General features: G+C 54.2%; 1 protein-coding gene across 5 annotated transcripts in view; it reads left to right on the forward strand.

Moving 5' to 3' along the window:
* Window positions 1-399: 399 nt before the first annotated feature.
* The window catches only part of NTRK3 (neurotrophic receptor tyrosine kinase 3), a 250,744-nt gene continuing 231,808 nt past the window's right edge, over window positions 400-19,335 (forward strand). For 4 of the 5 annotated variants that reach the window (XM_054388348.1, XM_054388349.1, XM_054388350.1 and 1 more), the window contains exon 1: window positions 590-837. In XM_054388348.1, the coding sequence (XP_054244323.1) occupies window positions 590-837 (248 nt within the window). Of the gene's footprint in view, window positions 432-589; window positions 838-19,335 lie in introns of those variants that run through there. The other variant, XM_054388351.1, reaches the window with a different exon arrangement.

Below are 19,335 nucleotides of genomic sequence, written 5' to 3' on the forward strand. Positions count from 1 at the left end.
CCTTTTTATTGCAGAGCCCGGCTCGCTTTGCAAGCCTTCCTCCTCCTTCTCCTCCTCCTCCCCTGATTTTTTTTTGTGCCCGCCGCAGCAGGGCTGGCCAGGCCGGGGGAGGGAAGCGATGGGAAGGGGAGGTCGCCCCCTCCTCTCCCTCTGTGTGTGTTTTTTTTGCAGGTGTGTCAATTTTAATTCTGCCCAGTAGGTGGGACTTGGTGACTTTCGCACCGTTTTTTGTTATTTATTTATTTCCTCGGCTGCCTCCCCAGCCTCCCGTTGCAATCCTCCGGAGCGGCTGGCGGGGAGCGGCGGGCGGCCGGGCCGGCATGCATCCATCCCCGCCCGCTGCCGCTGCCGGAGCGGGAACTACAGCTTCTCCCAGCCAGCTGCCAGCATGATTTCATCTGCTGGAGGATTTTTGCATCTGATCGCTTGAGGTTTTGTTGTGGTTTTTTTTTTCCTCCTTTTTTTTTTGTTTGTTTTGGTGTTTTTTTTCCTCCTTCTCTCTTTGTTTCCTTCCCCCTTTCCCCCCCCCCTCCCCTCCCTCCATCCCCCCTTTCCTCCTCCTCCTCTTTTTTAGAAGCAGCAATCGGAGATGGATGTCTCTCTTTGCCCTACCAAGTGCACTTTCTGGAGGGTATTTTTGCTTTGGAGCATTTGGGGAGACTATCTGCTTTCGGTGCTGGCTTGCCCTGCTAATTGTCTTTGCAGCAAGACAGATATCAATTGCAAGAAGCCGGATGATGGGAACCTCTTCCCTCTCTTGGAAGGGCAAGATTCAGGCAGCAGCAATGGCAACACGAGCATCAATATCACGGACATCTCAAGGAACATCACTTCCATGTAAGTGGGGGTGCCTCCGGGCTCTCCTGGCGGCACGGCTCGGGCTGGGCCGCCGGTGCAGGGCTCAGGTGCCCTCGGCATTGCTGCGCTGCCTGGCACTGCTCAGCCCGGCTTGCCGAGCGGGGAGATGCAGATCCGGCTTTCCTCCCTTACCCCATCTCCAAAACAACAAAAAAATAACAAACGCAGCAACAGTTTGGCCAAGGCTTAAGAGGAATGAAGTAAATGAGATCTGATTCCTTAGCAGGAGAGCGAGCAGCAGGCGAAGATGCTAAAGCTGCTGCTTCCTTTAACTGTTTGCTTCTGCAAGGGGAGGGGGCTGAGGTGGGGGGGAGGACCCCCCAGCCATGCATAGCCACATATTTACCCAAATTGGGCAAGAAAAGCAAGTTCTGAGCTGCTTATTCTTTTTCGAGACTTTGGATCTGGTTAGACTGCAATTTATTTATTTATTTATTTTTAATTCATCCCCATAACAGAAAATGCTCCCTTCCCTCCTCTGGCTGAGTGTATCTGGGGAATCTGCGGTTTTGCCTTTTTCAGGGGAGCTGAAAAGAAAGAGAGAGAGGGGGGAAAAAAAAGGACAGCAAGATGTCCCTTAAGTAGCTTATTTAGCTGACATTGTTGTAATTTCGCCACTCGCTGTGGTGCTGCGATAGGATTTGTGTGTTTTGGTCTCAGGGTGGTGGCAGTGAGGAGAAGCATCGGAGCAGGGAGATATTTTTAGTTGAGCACTTTGCGTTTGTTTGCATGCTTGTTTATCTGGAAAATCAACTTGAAAGTTGCATTATCCTTGTTTGGAGAGGCAGTTAGGAAAGCCCATGTTAATCTCATCAGCGTGGAGCCGAGAAAAGGAATATTTCCTTCTCCTGAATCCATCGTGCTCTATGAATGTGTTTGTGGGGAGGGGGAAAAAAACAATTCCTCATCTTTTCCAATCTCTGCTCTTTATTTTCCAGCGCATTTTTTGTTGTTGTTGTTGAGATGAACTCTGAACCATTTCATTATTCTAATGCTAATTGAAATGTGAGCATTTAGGGAAATGTAGCCCCCAGAGCAAGTTGGCAGTGGGAGTTGAGCAGAGAAGAGGTGGAATCCTTTATTCTGGCAGTTAAAAGCAGCAGCGTTTGATATGAGTAATGGAGGGTCCTTCATTTATTTTCCCACCTCGATTGCCCGGTTGCATGGAGGGGAGTGGGTTTTGCTGGGTCTCTTCCCAAGGTTGTTTTTGGTCACAGTGCGATTGCAGCAGAGCTATGGAGTAATTGCAGTGCCTCTTTCGCATCTCTGCTCGTCACCTTTGCTGGGTGAAGAGGCTGGGAGCTGCTTTTCCTGCTTGCTTACAGGTTTATGGGATGCCCAAACAGGTTCCCTGCGGGTACCTCTGGCCCTGAACCCCCCAGCCTTGTTCACACCTTGCCAGCAAACCTCTGCAAACCCAGCAGGAACGGGGAAAGTACGTGGGGAAACTAATGCAATGCTCCCCTTCCAACTGCCCCACATTTACCCTGCATCGTGATGCTGGAGCGTGTTCTCTGCCATGCTGGAGGGATGTGGGTGATGCCGAGGAAGTCTGAGAAACTCGTGTTGTTCTCTCTCTCTTTTTTTTTTTTTTTTTTTTTTTTTTTTTATCTCCTGTGCTTGCTGTTTGTTGTGGCTTGGTTTTAATCCTTTGGTGGGCAGGGAGCAGCAGGAAAAGGTTGGGAAGGGTTTGGAAGCTGCCAGTGTGAGCGAGCGTGCGTTGTCAGATGCACACACACACACATCTGAACTGCTGCTAGAGGTAGTGTTATGTGAGTCCTTTGTGCCCAGAAAATGTCTTGACTGCTTTGAAATTGAAAAATGCTGATAAGCACTCTGTGGAAAGGAGAGGGGCACCAAAAAAAAAAAAAAAAAAAAAAAAAAAAAAAAAAGGAGGAAAATGGAGGACTCCAGAAACAGATGTTGGGTGTGTGTTCTTTTTTGAAGAGGAGCTTCTCCTAAGTTGGGGAAGGAGGAGAAGGTGCTGGGTTTTGCTGGAATTTGTATGCATCTCTGTTCCACATGAGCAAAGAGTGTTCCCTCGTCCCCTGCATCACTGCTGGCTCCATGCCTCACTCCTTAGGCTTGAGGGGGCTAGGCTGAACCCCAAAATGCCTTGAGGGGCTGAGACTAAGCATGAGTGAAAACTTTTCCTAGGGTTTTGTGCTTATTGGGAAGGCAGCACTAGTTTGTAAGGGATGTTTATGTGTGCAGAGGGATTGTTCTTGTGTAGAAGGCATCAGGTCCTGCATCCTTCCAGGTTGATGTCAGACCTCTTCTTGCAAGCCCCTCCACCACAGGTGCTGGGGTGAGGGTTACATGGAAACCCAGCCTGGTCCTTGCTGAATCACTCCTGGCATGTGGGTCTGATTCATCTGGGCATCAAATGGTGCTTCTCCCTGCTTGCCATGCTCTGAGGGCTTGGCTTTGTTAGGCAGCTTGCCTTATTTGTGGGCAGCAAATAGGCAAAAAAAAAAAACATATCCCATTGGGCTGCGGAGTGAAGTGGGGAGGTTTAGCCCTGTGACTGGGGTGTGGGATACTCCAGCCAGGTTCTCCCAACAGGCCCTGGAGAAGGTGGAGGTCTCTGCTCCATCCTGCTTCTGGAGAGAAGTCACCACCCTGGGGCCAAGCAGAGCCTTATTCATGTCCGAAAGATGAGCTCAGCCCTGCAAAAACAGAGCTTGGGTGGTGCTGACGAAAGGCTGCCAGGGCCCATTTGGAGGGTTGGAGGAAGAAAGCAGCATGAACTGGTTTGGAAGCCTTGTCCACCTCACCTCCTTGAGCCAAGGCAGAGGACTCACCATGCCATCTCACCCCATTCAGGCAGGTCCCCCCAGCACTGGGGGGCAAACTGTCAAGAGCTTTGGGTTATTTCACATCTTAGTGGCTGATGAGACCCCTGAGACAAGGATAACAGAAGGAGGACAGGAGACAGCCTATAGTACTGGCAGGGCAGGCCAGCCCCATAGATGCCTGCAGTGTGGTATCCCATCCCTCCTGTTGTACCCCCTCAGTGAATGGCCTTCTCTCCAATCACTGTTGCTGCTTCTGGTTTCTTACCCATCCTCTTTTTGGTGAGAGTGGAGTGGCTGCTGTAAGGGCTTGGTGGCTCCTGCCTGGGCTGGGGGGGAACAGCGTTTGTGTAAATCCAGGCAGTGCCAGGCTAATGGTGAAGCAGGGGAAGGGCAGGAGGTTCCTGCCCTGAAATGGAGCTGGAGGATGGGTTGGCTGATGTCTGTCTTTCTGCCCTTTCCCAGCTTGCCCAGAAATATATCCAATTTTGGATTGCATCCCTGGGGACATGGCTCTGCACACAGATTCCTGCAAGAACTGCCAAAGGCCCTGTCTAGCTGTGGGGCCAGCTTGGGACCTTGGCTGAGATTGTCTCTAGCTTGGGGTCATGATGCTGGATTTCCCTCGCCCAGTTTGGGCAGAGGGTGACTGTGGGGCTGGGGTACGTCCATGCTTTGTGCAGCTGGGTGGTCTTTACTCTGTTCCCAGCCAGGTATGACTTGTGGAGACACCTGAGCTTCCCTTGACCCAGCCTCACCCCTGCCATGTGGGGCTCCATCCATTGCAAGACCTCCCTAAAAAAAGCCCAGATGCAGAGGGAGGACTTTCGACCTGGGGGTTCCGTGGCGCAAACCCCACATGCACCAAGCATCTTGGGGGGGTGTTTGCCACCGTGGGGTCCCCATCCGTGGCACTGTGGGGACCTTTCTGGTGCACAGGGAGGCCGGGCTTGCCTGTGCTGCCACGTGTCGGGGTGAGAGTAAGTGCTGTGTGCTGGGGCGGGCTGGGGAGTTTCCCTTCTGGCAGCGTGGGCAGCGCCTGCGTGCACCGGCAGGGTGCGTGGGGAAGGACGGACGGAGGAGTTTGCCATCTGGGCCTCCCTACTTCTCAGCTGTTGCTATGGCACTGCAGAGATGCTGCCAGGCAGGCGGCGGTGGTGGTGGCCTGTGTTTGTCACCCCTTGAGGTAGGGAGGTAGCCCAGGTTGTGTGAAGCTTTGCCTCTGAGCCAGCCCCACGAGGGGAGATGGGGGGTGGGGGCTTCTGGTGGCAATCTACTCCTGATGGGTGGGTCTGCAAGGGTTGTCTCTGTGGCTTCTAGCTGCCTTCAGCAAGGTGGGGAGAATTCAGAGCAACCCAAGAGGAGGTGGAGGTGGCTCATCAGAGTGCTGTGGAATGTAGGATTTTAGGGTCTCGCTTGCAGGGCTGAGGGGAAGTATCTTTCCCCCCCTGGCCCCAGCTCCCGTGGACAAGAGCAACAGCCCTGTCCTTGCCTGTCGGGCTGTCCCAACAGCCCACGGCAGCATCCGCTTCATGCCGTGGGCCTGGCTGGGGGTGGCAGAGCCGCGTCAGAGCCGGGTGCTGGTGGGGGGTGAGCGACAGCGCAGCCCCCACTCGCTGCGCGGGAGCTGGCAGCACGTGGCGTGGGGGAGAGCCAGGAGGGGGTGCTCGGAGATGCAGCCACCCCTTCGCTGCCGGCACGGGAGGAGCAGAGGCACCCAGGGCGTCCGTGCATACCTGGATCTGGGAAGAGGGGGAAGAAGGAAGGGGCAGGCATCTTCCTGGATGGGCTGGAAGGAGCAGAACTTGCTCCTGGCGCAGGAGCCAGGCAGGGGGCTCCCGTGATGCTCGAGCTGATGATTGCTTCAATCAACAGACCACAAACTTTCCCCCTCTCTGCGATTCAGCCACAGTGTGCCCTGCGTGCTGCTGCTCTCCAGAGACGAAGGGCTCAGCGTTTCCAAAAGCCTCCCATCCCATTGTTCCTTCCATCTCCTAGGCTCAGAGGCTTTGGATGGGGCAGAGACCGTTCAGAAAGTCCTGAATTCAGCCCAGCTTTGTTTTGTAGGGTTCTAGTTCATGCAGAGTGGCTGTCCCAGAGGGTGTAAGGATGGGGGAGTTGGGTGTAGTACAAGGCTGTGAAGACAGAAGAGGATGCAGAGATGTTTGGGACAAAGAGGTGGGCTGAGATATGGTCTCGATGCTCTAGAGATGCTGGGAGCACTGGTCCTGACTGTCCTTGTGTTGTTCCACTTCTATCAGGAGATCAGGTCCATGGTGGGTGCTGCCCTGTACACCAAAGTAGCTAAACTTGCACCAGGGCCACTCAGGGCTGGGTGCATCCCCTGGGCTGGGTGCTAGCTCCTTGTCCTGCCCTTAAAGCCTTTATCCCTGCTGAGCAGTCCTGAAGGGAGGCAACTTTCTTGGCACAGGCAATGTCTGAGACCTTCAGTACTTTTGTAGCCTTCCAGGCTGTGTGTGGGAGCAGAGCAGAAAGATCTGGGGTAGATGGGCTCTAAAAGGTGGCTTTTAGAGCAGTTGACTGTCAGGACCAGGTCTCAACCCAGCTTTCTCAGTGGTGGATGAGCTAATGCTGAACAGCTACTCAGGGTTACAGGCCCACTTTGTCTGGGACTTGGGATTCCTGCTGGGCTGAGGCTCCTACCTTTTTCATGCCAGAATCTGCTGGTGTCTCTGCCCTCCTTGTGCTTGATCTCACTAGAGTCTCCAAGTGCTTCCCAGCTCTATTTGTATTACTTGGCTCTACTAATGGCTCGCACCAGGTATTTCTTCAGGGAGGAGATATTTTTGGTGCCTGCCAGGATTTCCCAAGCTTTTCCTGAGCTGAACATGGGGCCTGAGCTGCTGGCTGGACAGGAGAAGTCAGTGATCCAGATGGTTTCAAGCTGTATGTGACATCTCAGCCCTCATCCTGCACAGTGTGAGGATGTTTGAGTCAGCTGTCTGCTGGTTTGACTCTCTGGTCTTGGAAAGGTGAGGATGCTTTGGGTCTAAGACTGGTGTTTCATAGAGGCAAGACAGCATTCTGCAGGCTGTGGTCTCCTCCAGATTCTCTTGTTTTCCCCTCAGCAAAGGCCCTGCTGAAGTGGTGCTGTGGGTGGGTTTCTTGTTCAGAGGCTGCAGTTTGTGTATGGTGGTTGGGTCTTGCAGAATCATAGAATGGTTTGGGTTGGAAGGGACATTTAAAAGTCATCTAGACCAAGTCCTTTGTAGTGAGCTGGGACATCTTCAACTAGATCAGGTTGCTCAGAGACCCATCCAACCTGAACTTGAATGTAAACAGGAATGAGCCTTCTACCACCTCTGGGCAACCTGTGTTAGCGTTTCACCATTCTCACTGTAAAAAAATTCTTCATTCTATCCAGCCTAAATCTCCCTCTTTTAGTTTAAAACCATCTCCACACTTTTAGTTTAAAACCATCACCCCTTGTCCTGTTGCAACAGACCCTGCTAAGGAGACTATCACCATCTTTAAGTACTGGAAGGCTGCAATAGGTCTCTCTTGGAGCCTTGTCTTAGGGCTGAACAACCCTCTCAGCCTTTCTCCATACCAGAGCTGTTCCAGCCCTCTGATCATTTTTGTGGCCTTCTCTGGATCTGCTCCAGCAGCTCCATGACTCCCCTGTGCTGAGGATTCCAGAGCTGACCACAACACTGCAGGTGGGGTTTCACCAGAGCAGAGAGACAGAATCCCCTCCCTTGACCTGTTGGCTTTTGATAAAGCCCAGGATCTTGGAGGCACTTTGTGCTCCACATGAAGAGATGGGGAGCAGCAGCCCTGTTTGCCCCACATGATGCTCCATGTGCTGGAGAATCATGCACAGGGCTAGTCCCTGTGTTTCTTTCCCAGCATTGTAAGGCTGTTTGTGCAGGAGTGTTGCAGATGAGCAGCTCTGTGGATGTGCCACAGCCTCCAGCTGAGCCTCTGTCCTGTGCCCACCTTGGAGCAGCTGGATCCTGGCTCAGCCCCAGCCCATCAGAGAATCATTTCAGCTGGAAAAGACCTTTAAGATCGAGTCCAACCACTATCCAACTACCAACTCTGGTGCTAAACCATGTCCCTCAGCACCCATCTCTGTTTCTTTTAACCACCTCCCTGGGGAGCCTGTTTGAGAACCCTGTCAGTGAAGAATTTTCTTCTAATATCCAACCTGAACCTCCCCTGCTGCAACTTGAAGCCATTTCTTCCTTGTCCTCACTTGTTACCTGGGAGAAGAGTCCAACTTCTACCCCATTACAACCTCCTTTCAGGGAGTTGTAGAGCCTGAAAAGGTCCCCATCAGCCTCCTCTTCTTCAGGATGAACAATCCAGGTCCCTCAGCTGCCCCTCCTAACACCTGTTAGGACCAGCTGGTCCAGAGACCCTTCTCTGGACCTGCTCCAGCACCTCAATGTCCTTGTAGCGAGGGCCCCACAGCCGAGCTCAGAACTCAAGGTGCGTCCTCACCAGCGCCTAGCAGAGGGGGACAATCCCTTCCCGGGTCTTGCTTGTCTCACCGATCCCTCCGCCGTTCTCCCAGCTCGGGCGGCTGTGCCACTAGAGGGCAAGCGGCGGCGGCGGACGGCGCGGCGGGACCCGCTGCGGGCTGCGCCGGCTCCGCCGATCCCCGAGCCAGCGCCGTCAGCCAGCCGGGGCGGGTGGCACCGGTGCGGTGCGGCAGTGGCTGCGGGCTCAGGTCGCCGCTGGTTCGATGTCGCTGCCTGAGAGCCGAGCCCTCGCTCCGGGGTGTCGCTGCTGCTCTACCTTTCTTGGGCTGCCACCTGCTTCCCCAGCTCAGAATTCCAGTCCTTGGGTGGGCACCCGGTTGTCAGATGGTCACCCGAGATGTGGCTGGGTGCTGGGTCACAGCCTTCTGCCCTGTGCTGCTGCCAGAGGATGCAGTTAGTGCACCCTCACTTTCCCACAGCTCTTCTAGCAGTGCCACAAGTCAGGCAGCCTCAGCCCAGTGGGGGACTGAGGGGATTTGCAGCCTTTTTTTTGGCGGAGGTTGACCCAACCAGAGCATGTGTGGTGTGAGGGAGATGTTTCTGGGCTGTTTGAAGTGCTGGGCAAGAGGTACCTGGCTGGGGTGGTGTGATGCCATCTGCCAGCAGCTTCTGGCTATATGTGGTCTGCAAGTAAGCCCCTGACAGCTCTGCCCGTTTTACTGATGGGGAATCTGAGGCTTGGAGCATTGGTACTACTGGCCTGCAAGCAGCAGAGCAGGGATGGAGACCCTTCAGCCCATCAATGGCCAGGATTTAAGGACAGGCCAAGAGTGGAGTGGGGATATCCAAGGTGATCGGTCCTGTTGTGTTGAACATCCAAGAGAAGTATTCCCAGGAAAATCCTGGATGTAGAGGCAAGAGTTCAAAGGCTGGGAGCTGTCTCTGGATGTCTCCAGGATGGCTTTGATGCTCTTTGCTTTTCTTATTAGCCCTTTGCTCTAGGGGTTGGAGGGCTAAAGAAACCATGTGCCCTTCCCCAGGGGAGAAAGGCTGAGAAGAGCCTGGTAGGAGATGGGAAAAGGGCTGGTGGTTGTGGGAAGCTGGTTCAGACCCTACAGCACCCTCCATGTGCAGCTCTTGAGAGATATCCCATTCTCTCTGGCAGCTGGGAGATGGGCTGGTTGTCTCTCTGGTGACCATCCCCATGTGCTGCCAGCATAGTGGAAGGGCTGTGACACCCAGGGGTCCCACAACTCAACAGCAGATGGGGGCCCCAGCACTGTGGCATTGGGGTGGATGTGTGCTGAGGGGTGAGTGACATATGTGGGTTAGAACAGTGCTATTGCTTGGGGATTGGACTTTATTTTGTTGGGAGAACATTAAAATCTCTCTGGATTCCCCTTGGAAGGCTGTACTGGAGTCAGTGCCCAGCTAGCAAGGCCTTCTCCAGCAGCTTTGGTGGATGTGCCCTTGTGCATCTTCATCTTCCATGTACCACCTTGTTTTCAGATCCTGTGGGGCTGAAGGCTCTGCCCTGTTGCCCTGTGCGTGAGCCCTGGTTCCTGCTTGCCAGGAGAATGTGTGCTGTATTTTTAGCTTGTTTTCATGTGGCATAGCAGTTGGAGAGCTGAAGGAGAAGCCAGAACCATGTGTGCAGCTAGTTTTCCTTCAGCTGCCCCCCAGTGCTCCTGTGTAGGACATAATGGAGCCTGATAGTGACTGTCCCTGTCCTGTACCCCTCTCCTGCATGTGCCATCACCCCACCTTCCTTTTCTTCCTGCTTCTGTCTGCCTAGAAAGGAAAAGTGTTTAATTAAAAAGACAAGTCCCAGGAGTGGAGCAGAGAGGCCAGGAAGGATCCCTAAGGGAGTGTGATGGTGCCACAGCACAGATGGGTAGCTTGGAGTGCTCCTCCTTGGCCTTGGTGCTTGTTGCAGTGACCAGTGAATGGCCTTGGGATCTAGGAAAGGATGCAGGGAGATGCTGAGCCCAGGTGCTATCCCCTGCAGCTCTCTTATGGTTCTGCACTGGGCTCAGTTGTGCCAAGGAGGGCACAGGGCACTGGTGCTCTTGCTGGCTGTCTCTGGGGGACTGAAAAGTGGATAGGAGCAGATGTCAGGGTGGTGAAATCCTCCTCCTTCTCCTAGCTTGTACAAGGCTGTGCCTTACCCAGCTCTCCTTGAGCTCTCCCCTGGCAGTTCCCTCTAGGAAATGTTAATGTGGAAATGCTCAAACAGATGCTGGGAATCCAAGTGCTGCTGAGGACCCTGCATGCTCGGGGTGTTGCCAGGATAAATTAGGAGCATGAGTGCTCAGCTGAGCTGCAGCTACACCAGGCTCTGACTCCTGACCCTGCTGGGATGTGAAGCCACATGAGGAAGGCCCTGGATGCCTCCAGCTGTTGGCCTTTCTTCTGCTCCTGGAGCAGCTCTGGCCCCATCCTTCATCCCATGCTCCCCATGGAAGTGGTGTGCAGTGACCTGAGGTGGGAACAAGGAGTCCTGGCTCTCTGGTCTGTGGTCCAGCTGTGCAAATGCTCCCTTGGGCTGCCCGCCCTTATTTTGGACCACAGCCCTCCTCCTCTCCTGCCTGCTTCTAACCTAGGCAGGCATAACCTGTTTGGGCATCCCTTGTGCCCATCCCAGTACAGATGGCATTGCCTCTGGGGAGCTCCCTGGCTTGTGTGGCTGGAAAGATCTCGTGTCCCCTAGACCTCTTTCCTCTAGGGTGTGGCTGGTTGCTACTGGGGCAGTGTGGATTCTGATTCTGGCTGTCTCCTGCTATGCCTGTGGTGTTTCAGCCAAAATATGTTCCAGGAAAAATGCACTAAAAGACACTTGGTGGCTGCTGCTGAGCAGCCTGGGGAGCAAGCAAAGTTCAGTGGGGCACAAGGCCAAGGATGCTCTGCATTCCCAGGCTCTGGAGAGCATCCTTATCCTTCTGGGGCTCTCTTTATGCCAGTTAAGAGAGGCTGAGTGTTACTGGGCACTGTTTCCTCATTTGAGCCTCACCTAGGCTCTGGATCTATCCATAGTGTCAGCAGTCTCAGGTGCTGTGCCAGGCAAGAGTAGCAGAGAGCTGGGTCAGTGTCAGAGCAGCAGCCCTGTGCCCCCTTGCAAATGCTGTGCCACTCACTTCAGGTCAGGGCAGATGCTGGAGTTTGTGCCTGGGGGCATCAGAGCAAAACTTGAGCTCAGGGAACTTGTGCAAGTCTCTGGTGTGGCACAGGAGTGGTGGCTGGGCACGGAGGGAGCCTGCACAACAGGGACCTGGCACCTGGGGGGTTAACAGCAAGGTTCATGGTACAGCTGGAGAGGATTTGGGAGAGGCAGAGTCTGAGGAGGATGAAGAGGAATCCGTTGGGAGAGCTGATATGCAGGCATAGAGGGGTGTCAGGGTTTGTGGGTGAGGAGGGCAGGCAGTTGCAGTGCTGCTCACGAGGTGCTGCAGCAGTGGTGCTGGGGAGAGGAGCAGAGGCAGGGATGCTTTCAAGCAGGATGCTGTGCTGGGTTTCCTGCCCTGGGCAGGGGTGCAGCTGGGAGCTGGTCCCTGGAGCAGCCCTGGCTGCTTGCTTGGTGGTGGGCTGTGGTGATGTGTGGTGGTACCTGGCTGTGTCACCCCAGCAGAGTGTGGGATGATCCTCTGGCCCTGAGAAGCACAAGCCTTTGGCTCCTTGATTGCAGCTGGGGCACAACCTTGGGGCCAAGAGGCACTGCTTTGGGCAATCCTCCCTGGAAATCCTCCTCTCTCTGTGTCTTACTCTGCCCTCATCCGGGTCTTAGAAGCCAAAGTCCATGATGTGCCCAGCCTGAGCCATGCCTGGTGGTGTTTCATGCTGCATCCAGGAGGGATGGTGGTGGGATCCTCAGGAAGAGTGCCCCAAGCTTGTCCCCAGCCCTGGGCAGGCTGCCCAGCACCCATGGTGCTCAGGGCTGCCCTGGCCTCTAGGGAAGGATTCCTGCCTTCCAGCAGGCACGGGTAGCATAGATTTATTTATTTATTCAGAGATTTAATTAACATCTTTAAATATTAAATAGTAAACAAACTGTGTCTAGTGGGATCAACATTTACAAACAGGGATTTCTAATTCTTTTTTTTTTTTTTTTTGTCCCCCTCTGGGACATGCACTTGGTTGGTTGGTGCATGCTTGAGTTTTTTTTTTTTTGAAGTGTTTGGGGAGGACCAGCTGTGTGTGGGCTCTGATTAATGGGTGAGGGATGACCCACAGCACTGCTGGTGAAGGAGGGGGAGAAGATGGGGTGAAGGAGCAGGAAGAGACAGGAGAGCTGGGAGAAAGGAGGCAGCAAAGCAGGGATGGGTGCTCAGAGTGAGAGTGTTGGAGAACTGGGTGGCCAAGTGCTGCATTTAGGTGACTCTTGGTAGCCTGTGCCATCCTCCTCCTGCCCAGGCAGGTGGAATGGAGGTTCCTGCCATGGCACAGCTAATTGCAATCAAAAGGTGGTGGTCCTTGCAAAGGGAGGTGGTTTGCAGCTGATCTGCATCCTATTATCTCTGCAAATGGAGGCCTGCCTGGCAGTGGATTACACTGGGGGTTATTTATTGGCAAAGCATTGTACGGTTTTAATTTTTCCTTTTTGCTTATTCAGGCTTTAGCTCCAGAGGAAAATAGCCTGGGGTGGCTTTGAAATGGATTCTCTCTGCCCCATTAACTTATTCAGTGAGTTTAATGGGCCCCTTCTTTTTTTTTTTTTTTTTTTTTTTTTTTTTTTTCCTCACTCTGAGCCTTGAAGCCATCATTAAAAGGCAGAGATTTATAAAAGCAAAGACACTCCTGAGCTTTAGTCAAACTTTGGGGTAGAGGGGTGAGGGCAGTGGTGCTGTTTCTGCCTGTGCTTCAGGTGAAGGTGGCCAAGGCTTTGCTCAGGGCTCTTTGGAGGGCTGGCTGCTGCTGTAGTGCCTCTCTGGAAGTTTTTTACCTGGGGAGAAGAGAGTGAGGTTGCTTGGGATGCTGCACTGGTGCTGCCCATCTTTCTCTGCTGGGGAGATGATCCTGAGGAGCTGCAGGCTCAGCTGGGCCTTGCTGGGACTGAGCCCATGCCTGAGAGCACTGGGATGTCATCTGGGATCTTCTGTGTTGGGCTGGGGCCCAGTGTGATTTGTACCCTGTTGGTGCTGCAAAGCTGCCATCTCTTCAACTTCTCTTGCTGTGTGGGGGCTGCTCACAACCTTCATCTTATTTATGCCATGCCAGGGCCGGGCAGTGCTTGAGGCTTGCATGGGTGTCTGTGGTCAGTGGTTGGAACCTTTCCCCTCCTTCCCTTCTCTAGTGACACCTGGTCCCTGTGCTGAGCAACCCAATTGAGTGTCCCCTGTGAGGACTGCACTTGTTGAGCACATAGACTCCTGCTATCCAGTGTAAAACAGAGGATCTGGGGAGTGTCTGGAGAATGAGGCTGAGAAGAGACACTTGAGTGCATTCCCTCCATCCAGGGCTCTTCTAGGGCCAATCTCTCCAACTTTTGTGTTGCAAACCAGGCCTGGGGTCCTTTTGGAGAGTAAATGTAGGAGCATGTAAGCTGGTCTCTTCTCCCAGGCAACCAGCACCAGAACAAGAGGACACAGTCTCAAGCTGTGCAGGAGGAAGTTTAGGCTTGAGCTTAGAAAGAAGTTCTTCACAGAGAGAGAGAGATTGCCCATTGGAATGGGCTGCCCAGGGAGGTGGTGGGGTTGGCATCCCTGGAGGTGTTCAAGAAAAGCCTGGATGAGGCACTTAGTGCCATGGTCTGGTTGATTAGATAGGGTTGGGTGATTGGTTGGACTTGATGATCTTGGAGGTCTCTTCCCACCTGGTTGATTCTGTGATTCTCTGTGGGTTGACATGTCATCCTCCTGGGCCACCCTCCTGCTGCCATGGTTCAAGTTTTGGTCCCCAAACTGTGATGTGTTTGCTGCAAACACCATTCCTGCACAGGCCCCCAGTAACTTGTGCCACCACTGGGGACCAGAGGCAGTGCAGGGCTGGGGGCAGCAGGATTTCCTGGCTTGCTCCTGGACACTAAGCTGAGCTAGTTCTGGCACCTCCTGGGGTGTGCAGAAGACAACGTGGTGCCTGTTGTGCTCCCTTGAGTGCCCTGCACAGTGTGGTGTGCTCTGATGGGAGAATGTCTTTCTGTCACCTTTCCTTCATCAAACTTCCTGCATCCCTTGGGAATGCACATGGCATAAGAGCTTGGGGATAATTAGATTGTGATAAACTTCTCTAGCCAGCCTGATGTAGTGTGAGGTGTCCCTGCCCATGGCAGGGGGTTTGGAACTAGATGATCCTTGTGGTCCCTTCCACCCTGACTGATTCTATGCTTCTCAGAACCCACAGTCCAGATTCAATTCTCTCTGGTTTTCTAACTAAGGAAAAGGTGGTAAGTAGCAGGAGTTTCGCTCCTATTAGGCAAAAAAAAAAAAAAAAAAAAAAAGAAGCTCAGGTGCTTGAAGCACCTCTCCTATGAAGATAGATTGAAAGAGTTGGGATTGTTCAGTCTACAGAAGAGAAGGCTTTGAGGTGACCTTCTTGTGGCCTTCCAGTATCTGAAGGGGGCTACAAGAAAGCTGGGGAGGGACTTTTTAGGGTGTCAGGGAGTGATAGGACTGGGGGGGATGGAGCAAAACTAGAAATGGGTAGATTCAGATTGGATGTTAGGAAGAAGTTTTACACCATGAGGGTGGTGAGACACTGGCACAGGTTGCCCAGGGAGGTGGTGGAAGCCTCATCCCTGGAGGTTTTTAAGGCCAGGCTGGATGTGGCTCTGGGCAACCTGCTGTAGTGTGAGGTGTCCCTGCCCATGGCAGGGGATTGGAACTGGATGACCCTTGAGGTCCCTTCCAACCCTAAGAGTTCTGTGATTCTATCATTCTATGATGTCACATCCTGGCAACCAAAGCCTCAGAGCTGGGACATCTGCTCTTGTGTATCACAGTATCACAGAATGTCAGAGGTTGGAAGGGACCTCAAGAGATCATCAGGTACTTTTTTACTTCTCTTACTCCCCTTGGGGTTAGCACCAGGCAGCATGAGCAGCCAGATGTAAGGCATGTCTTTGTGCCCAGCCTGCCACCTGCTAGCACAGGGATGAACCCAGGCTGGGGAGTTTGTGACAGCTGGAGACCCAAACGTGCTGCCACCCTTCATGTTTGCAATGTCTGCTTGAGCTGTGTAGATCCTGCCAGCCCTGCTGCAGTTCAGGAATGGGAGGAAGACGTGGCAGGACAAGGAAAGGATCTGCTTGTCCTGACCAATATGCTCAGGGTTGCAATTCTGGGGCTGACCCCTGACCAGGGTGCCAGAAGCAGCTGGAAAATGAGACTAGAGCCTGGTTAACATGACTTGTGTTTGTGGTGGTGGCCCCAGGGCTGGCTTGGCTGCCCCACCATGGGATGGAGGGAGGGAGACTGTGACCCCTGCCCACCAGTTGCCAGTCTGGCAAACAGTGAGGAGCCTTGGCAGTGGGAGATATGCTGCCTCAGTGCCAGCAGATGGGCTGGATCAGACCCTGGCAGGGAGGGGCTTGGGGGGTTGCCAGGAGGAAGGGCCTCCAGCTCCAGCAGGAGGTGGCCCAGGGTTTGCTCTTTGTAGGCTCTCTGGAGGGACTGACCACTGAGCCTGGCCTCAGGGTGGTGGCAGGACGGGAACAAGCTAAAACAACCCTGAGAGTGCTGTGACCAAGCAGAAGCCAGCTGCAAAGTGCAGGATGGGAAGGGCCCCTGATGCTGGCCTGTTTGTGACCTCCAGGGCAAGGGGGATGCTCTCTGCAAATCTCTCTGCTCCTGTGCCCCTCTCTGGGTCCCAGTGGCCAGGAGAAGGAGACACTCATTGCCTAATGAACACCCAGCAACTGAACTTCTCCCCTGCCCCTGTCCACCCTTGCCTCCTTGCTGCTACCTGCTGGGTACATTGCTGCAGACCCTGTACATCACCTCCTGCTCTGCTCCACCTTCCCTCTAACTCCTGCTCCCCATCAGTTTGCTGCTGCCACCCCCCTTGCTGCTCCTCTGCTGTAAATCCCGAGCCCTGGGGAGGATTGGGGTGGGGATGTAGGGGGCCACAGCGATGGCTGCTGACCCAGGATGGGTTAATCCCTCCCGACAGCTCCCCTGGGACTCGCTTGCCAGCAGGAGCTGCTGGAGGATGTTCTGTCCAGCCGCCTGTGGGGGAAGCTCATCCTCCCGCGGGAAGCAGGGCAGAGCTGGGCTGCTCTCTTCAGCCTGTGGGCTGCAGCCAGCTGGATACAATCCGGAGGGTGTTGGTGGAGCCTGTGCCTGACCATAGGCATCCCAGCCCTCAGGAGGGCTCCTGGAGAGGGCTGCTCCCCCAGGACGTGTTTCTGTCATGTAAAAATAGCCCAAGTCAAGAGGCAAATCTCCATTTTATCCCGGGAGTGCTTGGGCTCATGCTGCAGCATGGCTTCCTTTGTGCCCTTCCCTCAGCTCCCTTCAGTGAGCACTGCAGGAGCTGTGGGCAGCAGAGGTCCTTTGTGAGGATGGAGAACCATCACCTCAGCTTCTGCTGAGTGGTGCTGCTCCATTTCTGAGCTGCCCATGCTGTGCTGGTTTCTTTTTTCCCCTTGTGATGATGGGACAGCAGGAAGGAGCCGAGGGCAAGGGGGCTGGCAGAAAGCTGACTTCAGGGGGGTGTAAGAAGCCAAGCCTGGGGGCATCAGCTCAGTGAGTGAGCTGTTGGCCATAACCCTAGCCCCACTGCTCAGCTTGGGCATGCTGGGCTGTGCCAGGGAGTGGAAGAGGAGCTGCTTGTGTCTGCATGGGAAAGGCTGCAAGCGTCCAGAGCTGACGTCTTGGCCTGCGTGGGTGGCTCAGCCTCGCTCCAGGCTGGCACTGCTGCTGCTTGGCTGTGGCTGGAGGGCTTGTCCTGAGGGTGCACACACACCTGGCACCCAGACAGGGAGGTACTTGGTGTGCCACATGCTGAGCCTGGCTGTGCCCATGGGTTTAGTGAGCTGTAACTGATCATGCTCCCACGCAGCTGCCTCCTTCCTCCTAAGGAGCAGCGATGGAAATGACCCTGAGCTGTGTGAGCTCTGCCCTGCTCCCATGGAGCCCAGCAAAGCACACAGCAGAGGATGCATGGTCAGAGCCAGGATGGGGTCACCAAAGTGCTTTGGGATGGTGCTGTCTGCAAAGCTGCTGCATGCACACAGGGATTTTAGGCATTCTGCTGGGCAGCCTGTGGAGGAAAATGCTGCAGGGGATCTGAGTCCCTGATGATGTTGCTTTCCAAATCACTGAGGTGTGAGTGGAAAACTGAGGTACCAGCCTAGGGCAGGGGGTCTGCAGCCCTTCCTGACCCCTCTCTGCAAGCCACAAACCTGTAGGAACATCTCAACCACTTGACATTGGTTGAAGGTTTGGTTTGTAGAGGTGCTGGCCCTGGCTCCCGTGTGGACCATGTGTGTCCTCTGGAAAGGCACTGAGCAGTGTCACTTGTGATCACCTGGAAGGTGGTTGCCAGATAGTTTGCATGAATTATTGGTGGGTGTGCGCGGGGTTGGCGGCGGTCTGGCATGGTGAATGTATTAGGCGAGCATGGGCGGCGGGGGAGGGGCATTGGGTAAGGGGCAGGATAATTGAGGTTTGGAGACGGGGGGTACAGGGAGAAGGAGGTATTTATGGAAGGGGGGGGAAAGAAAGGAGAAGAAAGGAGAAGAAAGGAGAAGAAAGGAGAAGAAAGGAGAAGAAAGGAGAAGAAAGGAGAAGAAAGGAGAAGAAGGAGAAGAAAGGAGAAGAAAGGAGAAGAAAGGAGAAGAAAGGAGAAGAAAGGAGAAGAAAGGAGAAGAAAGGAGAAGAAAGGAGAAGAAAGGAGACGAAAGGAGAAGAAAGGAGAAGAAAGGAGAAGAAAGGAGAGAAGGAGAAGAAAGGAGAAGAAAGGAGAAGAAAGGAGAAGAAAGGGAAGAAAGGAGAAGAAAGGAGAAGAAAGGAGAAGAAAGGAGAAGAAGGAGAAGAAAGGAGAAGAAGGAGAAGAAGGAGGAGAAGGGAGGAGAAGGAGGAGAAGGGAGGAGAAGGAGGAGAAGGGAGGAGAAAGGGAGGAGAAGGGAGGAGAAGGAGGAGAAGGGAGGAGAAGGGAGGAGAAGGGAGGAGAAGGGAGGAGAAGGAGGAGAAGGGAGGAGAAGGGAGGAGAAGGGAGGAGAAGGAGGAGAAGGGAGGAGAAGGGAGGAGAAGGAGGAGAAGGGAGGAGAAGGGAGGAGAAGGGAGGAGAAGGGAGGAGAAGGGAGGAGAAGGAGGAGAAGGGAGGAGAAGGGAGGAGAAGGGAGGAGAAGGGAGGAGAAGGGAGAGAAGGAGGAGAAGGGAGGAGAAGGAGGAGAAGGGAGGAGAAGGGAGGAGAAGGAGGAGAAGGGAGGAGAAGGGAGGAGAAGGGAGGAGAAGGGAGGAGAAGGGAGGAGAAGGGAGGAGAAGGAGGAGAAGGGAGGAGAAGGGAGGAGAAGGGAGGAGAAGGAGGAGAAGAGGAGAAGAAAGGAGAAGAAAGGAGAAGAAAGGAGAAGAAGGAGAAGAAAGGCGAAGAAAGGAGAAGAAAGGAGAAGAAAGGAGAAGAAAGGAGAAGAACAGGAGCAGAAGGCGAGGGCAGAAAGCGACGGAGAAGAAGGAGAGAAACGGAGAAGACAAGGGACGCCGGGAGAGCACGGAGAAGACAGGCGACAGAAAGGAGACGACAGGCGAAGCACAGGCAGAACGGCGCAGCAAGGAGCACTAGACGGACGCAGAAGAAAGAGGAGCCGCACTCGAGCGACCGTCGCGCACGAACATGCGCCGACACAGGAGACGCAAGGCGAATACCGTTCTCCGTACCGGCTTCTCACCTTTCTCCCTTCACCCTTCTCCTCCCTTCTCCTCCCTTCTCCTCCCTTCTCCTCCCTTCTCCTCCCTTCTCCTCCCTTCTCCTCCCTTCTCCTCCCTTCTCCTCCCTTCTCCTCCTTCTCCTCCCTTCTCCTCCCTTCTCCTCCCTTCTCCTCCCTTCTCCTCCCTTCTCCTCCCTTCTCCTCCCTTCTCCTCCCTTCTCCTCCCTTCTCCTCCCTTCTCCTCCCTTCTCCTCCCTTCTCCTCCCTTCTCCTCCCTTCTCCTCCCTTCTCCTCCCTTCTCCTCCCTTCTCCTCCCTTCTCCTCCCTTCTCCTCCCTTCTCCTCCCTTCTCCTCCCTTCTCCTCCCTTCTCCTCCCTTCTCCTCCCTTCTCCTCCCTTCTCCTCCCTTCTCCTCCCTTCTCCTCCCTTCTCCTCCC

The sequence above is a fragment of the Indicator indicator genome, chromosome 16, assembly GCF_027791375.1.
Source record: "Indicator indicator isolate 239-I01 chromosome 16, UM_Iind_1.1, whole genome shotgun sequence".
In the NCBI taxonomy this organism is placed as follows: Eukaryota; Metazoa; Chordata; class Aves; order Piciformes; family Indicatoridae; genus Indicator; species Indicator indicator.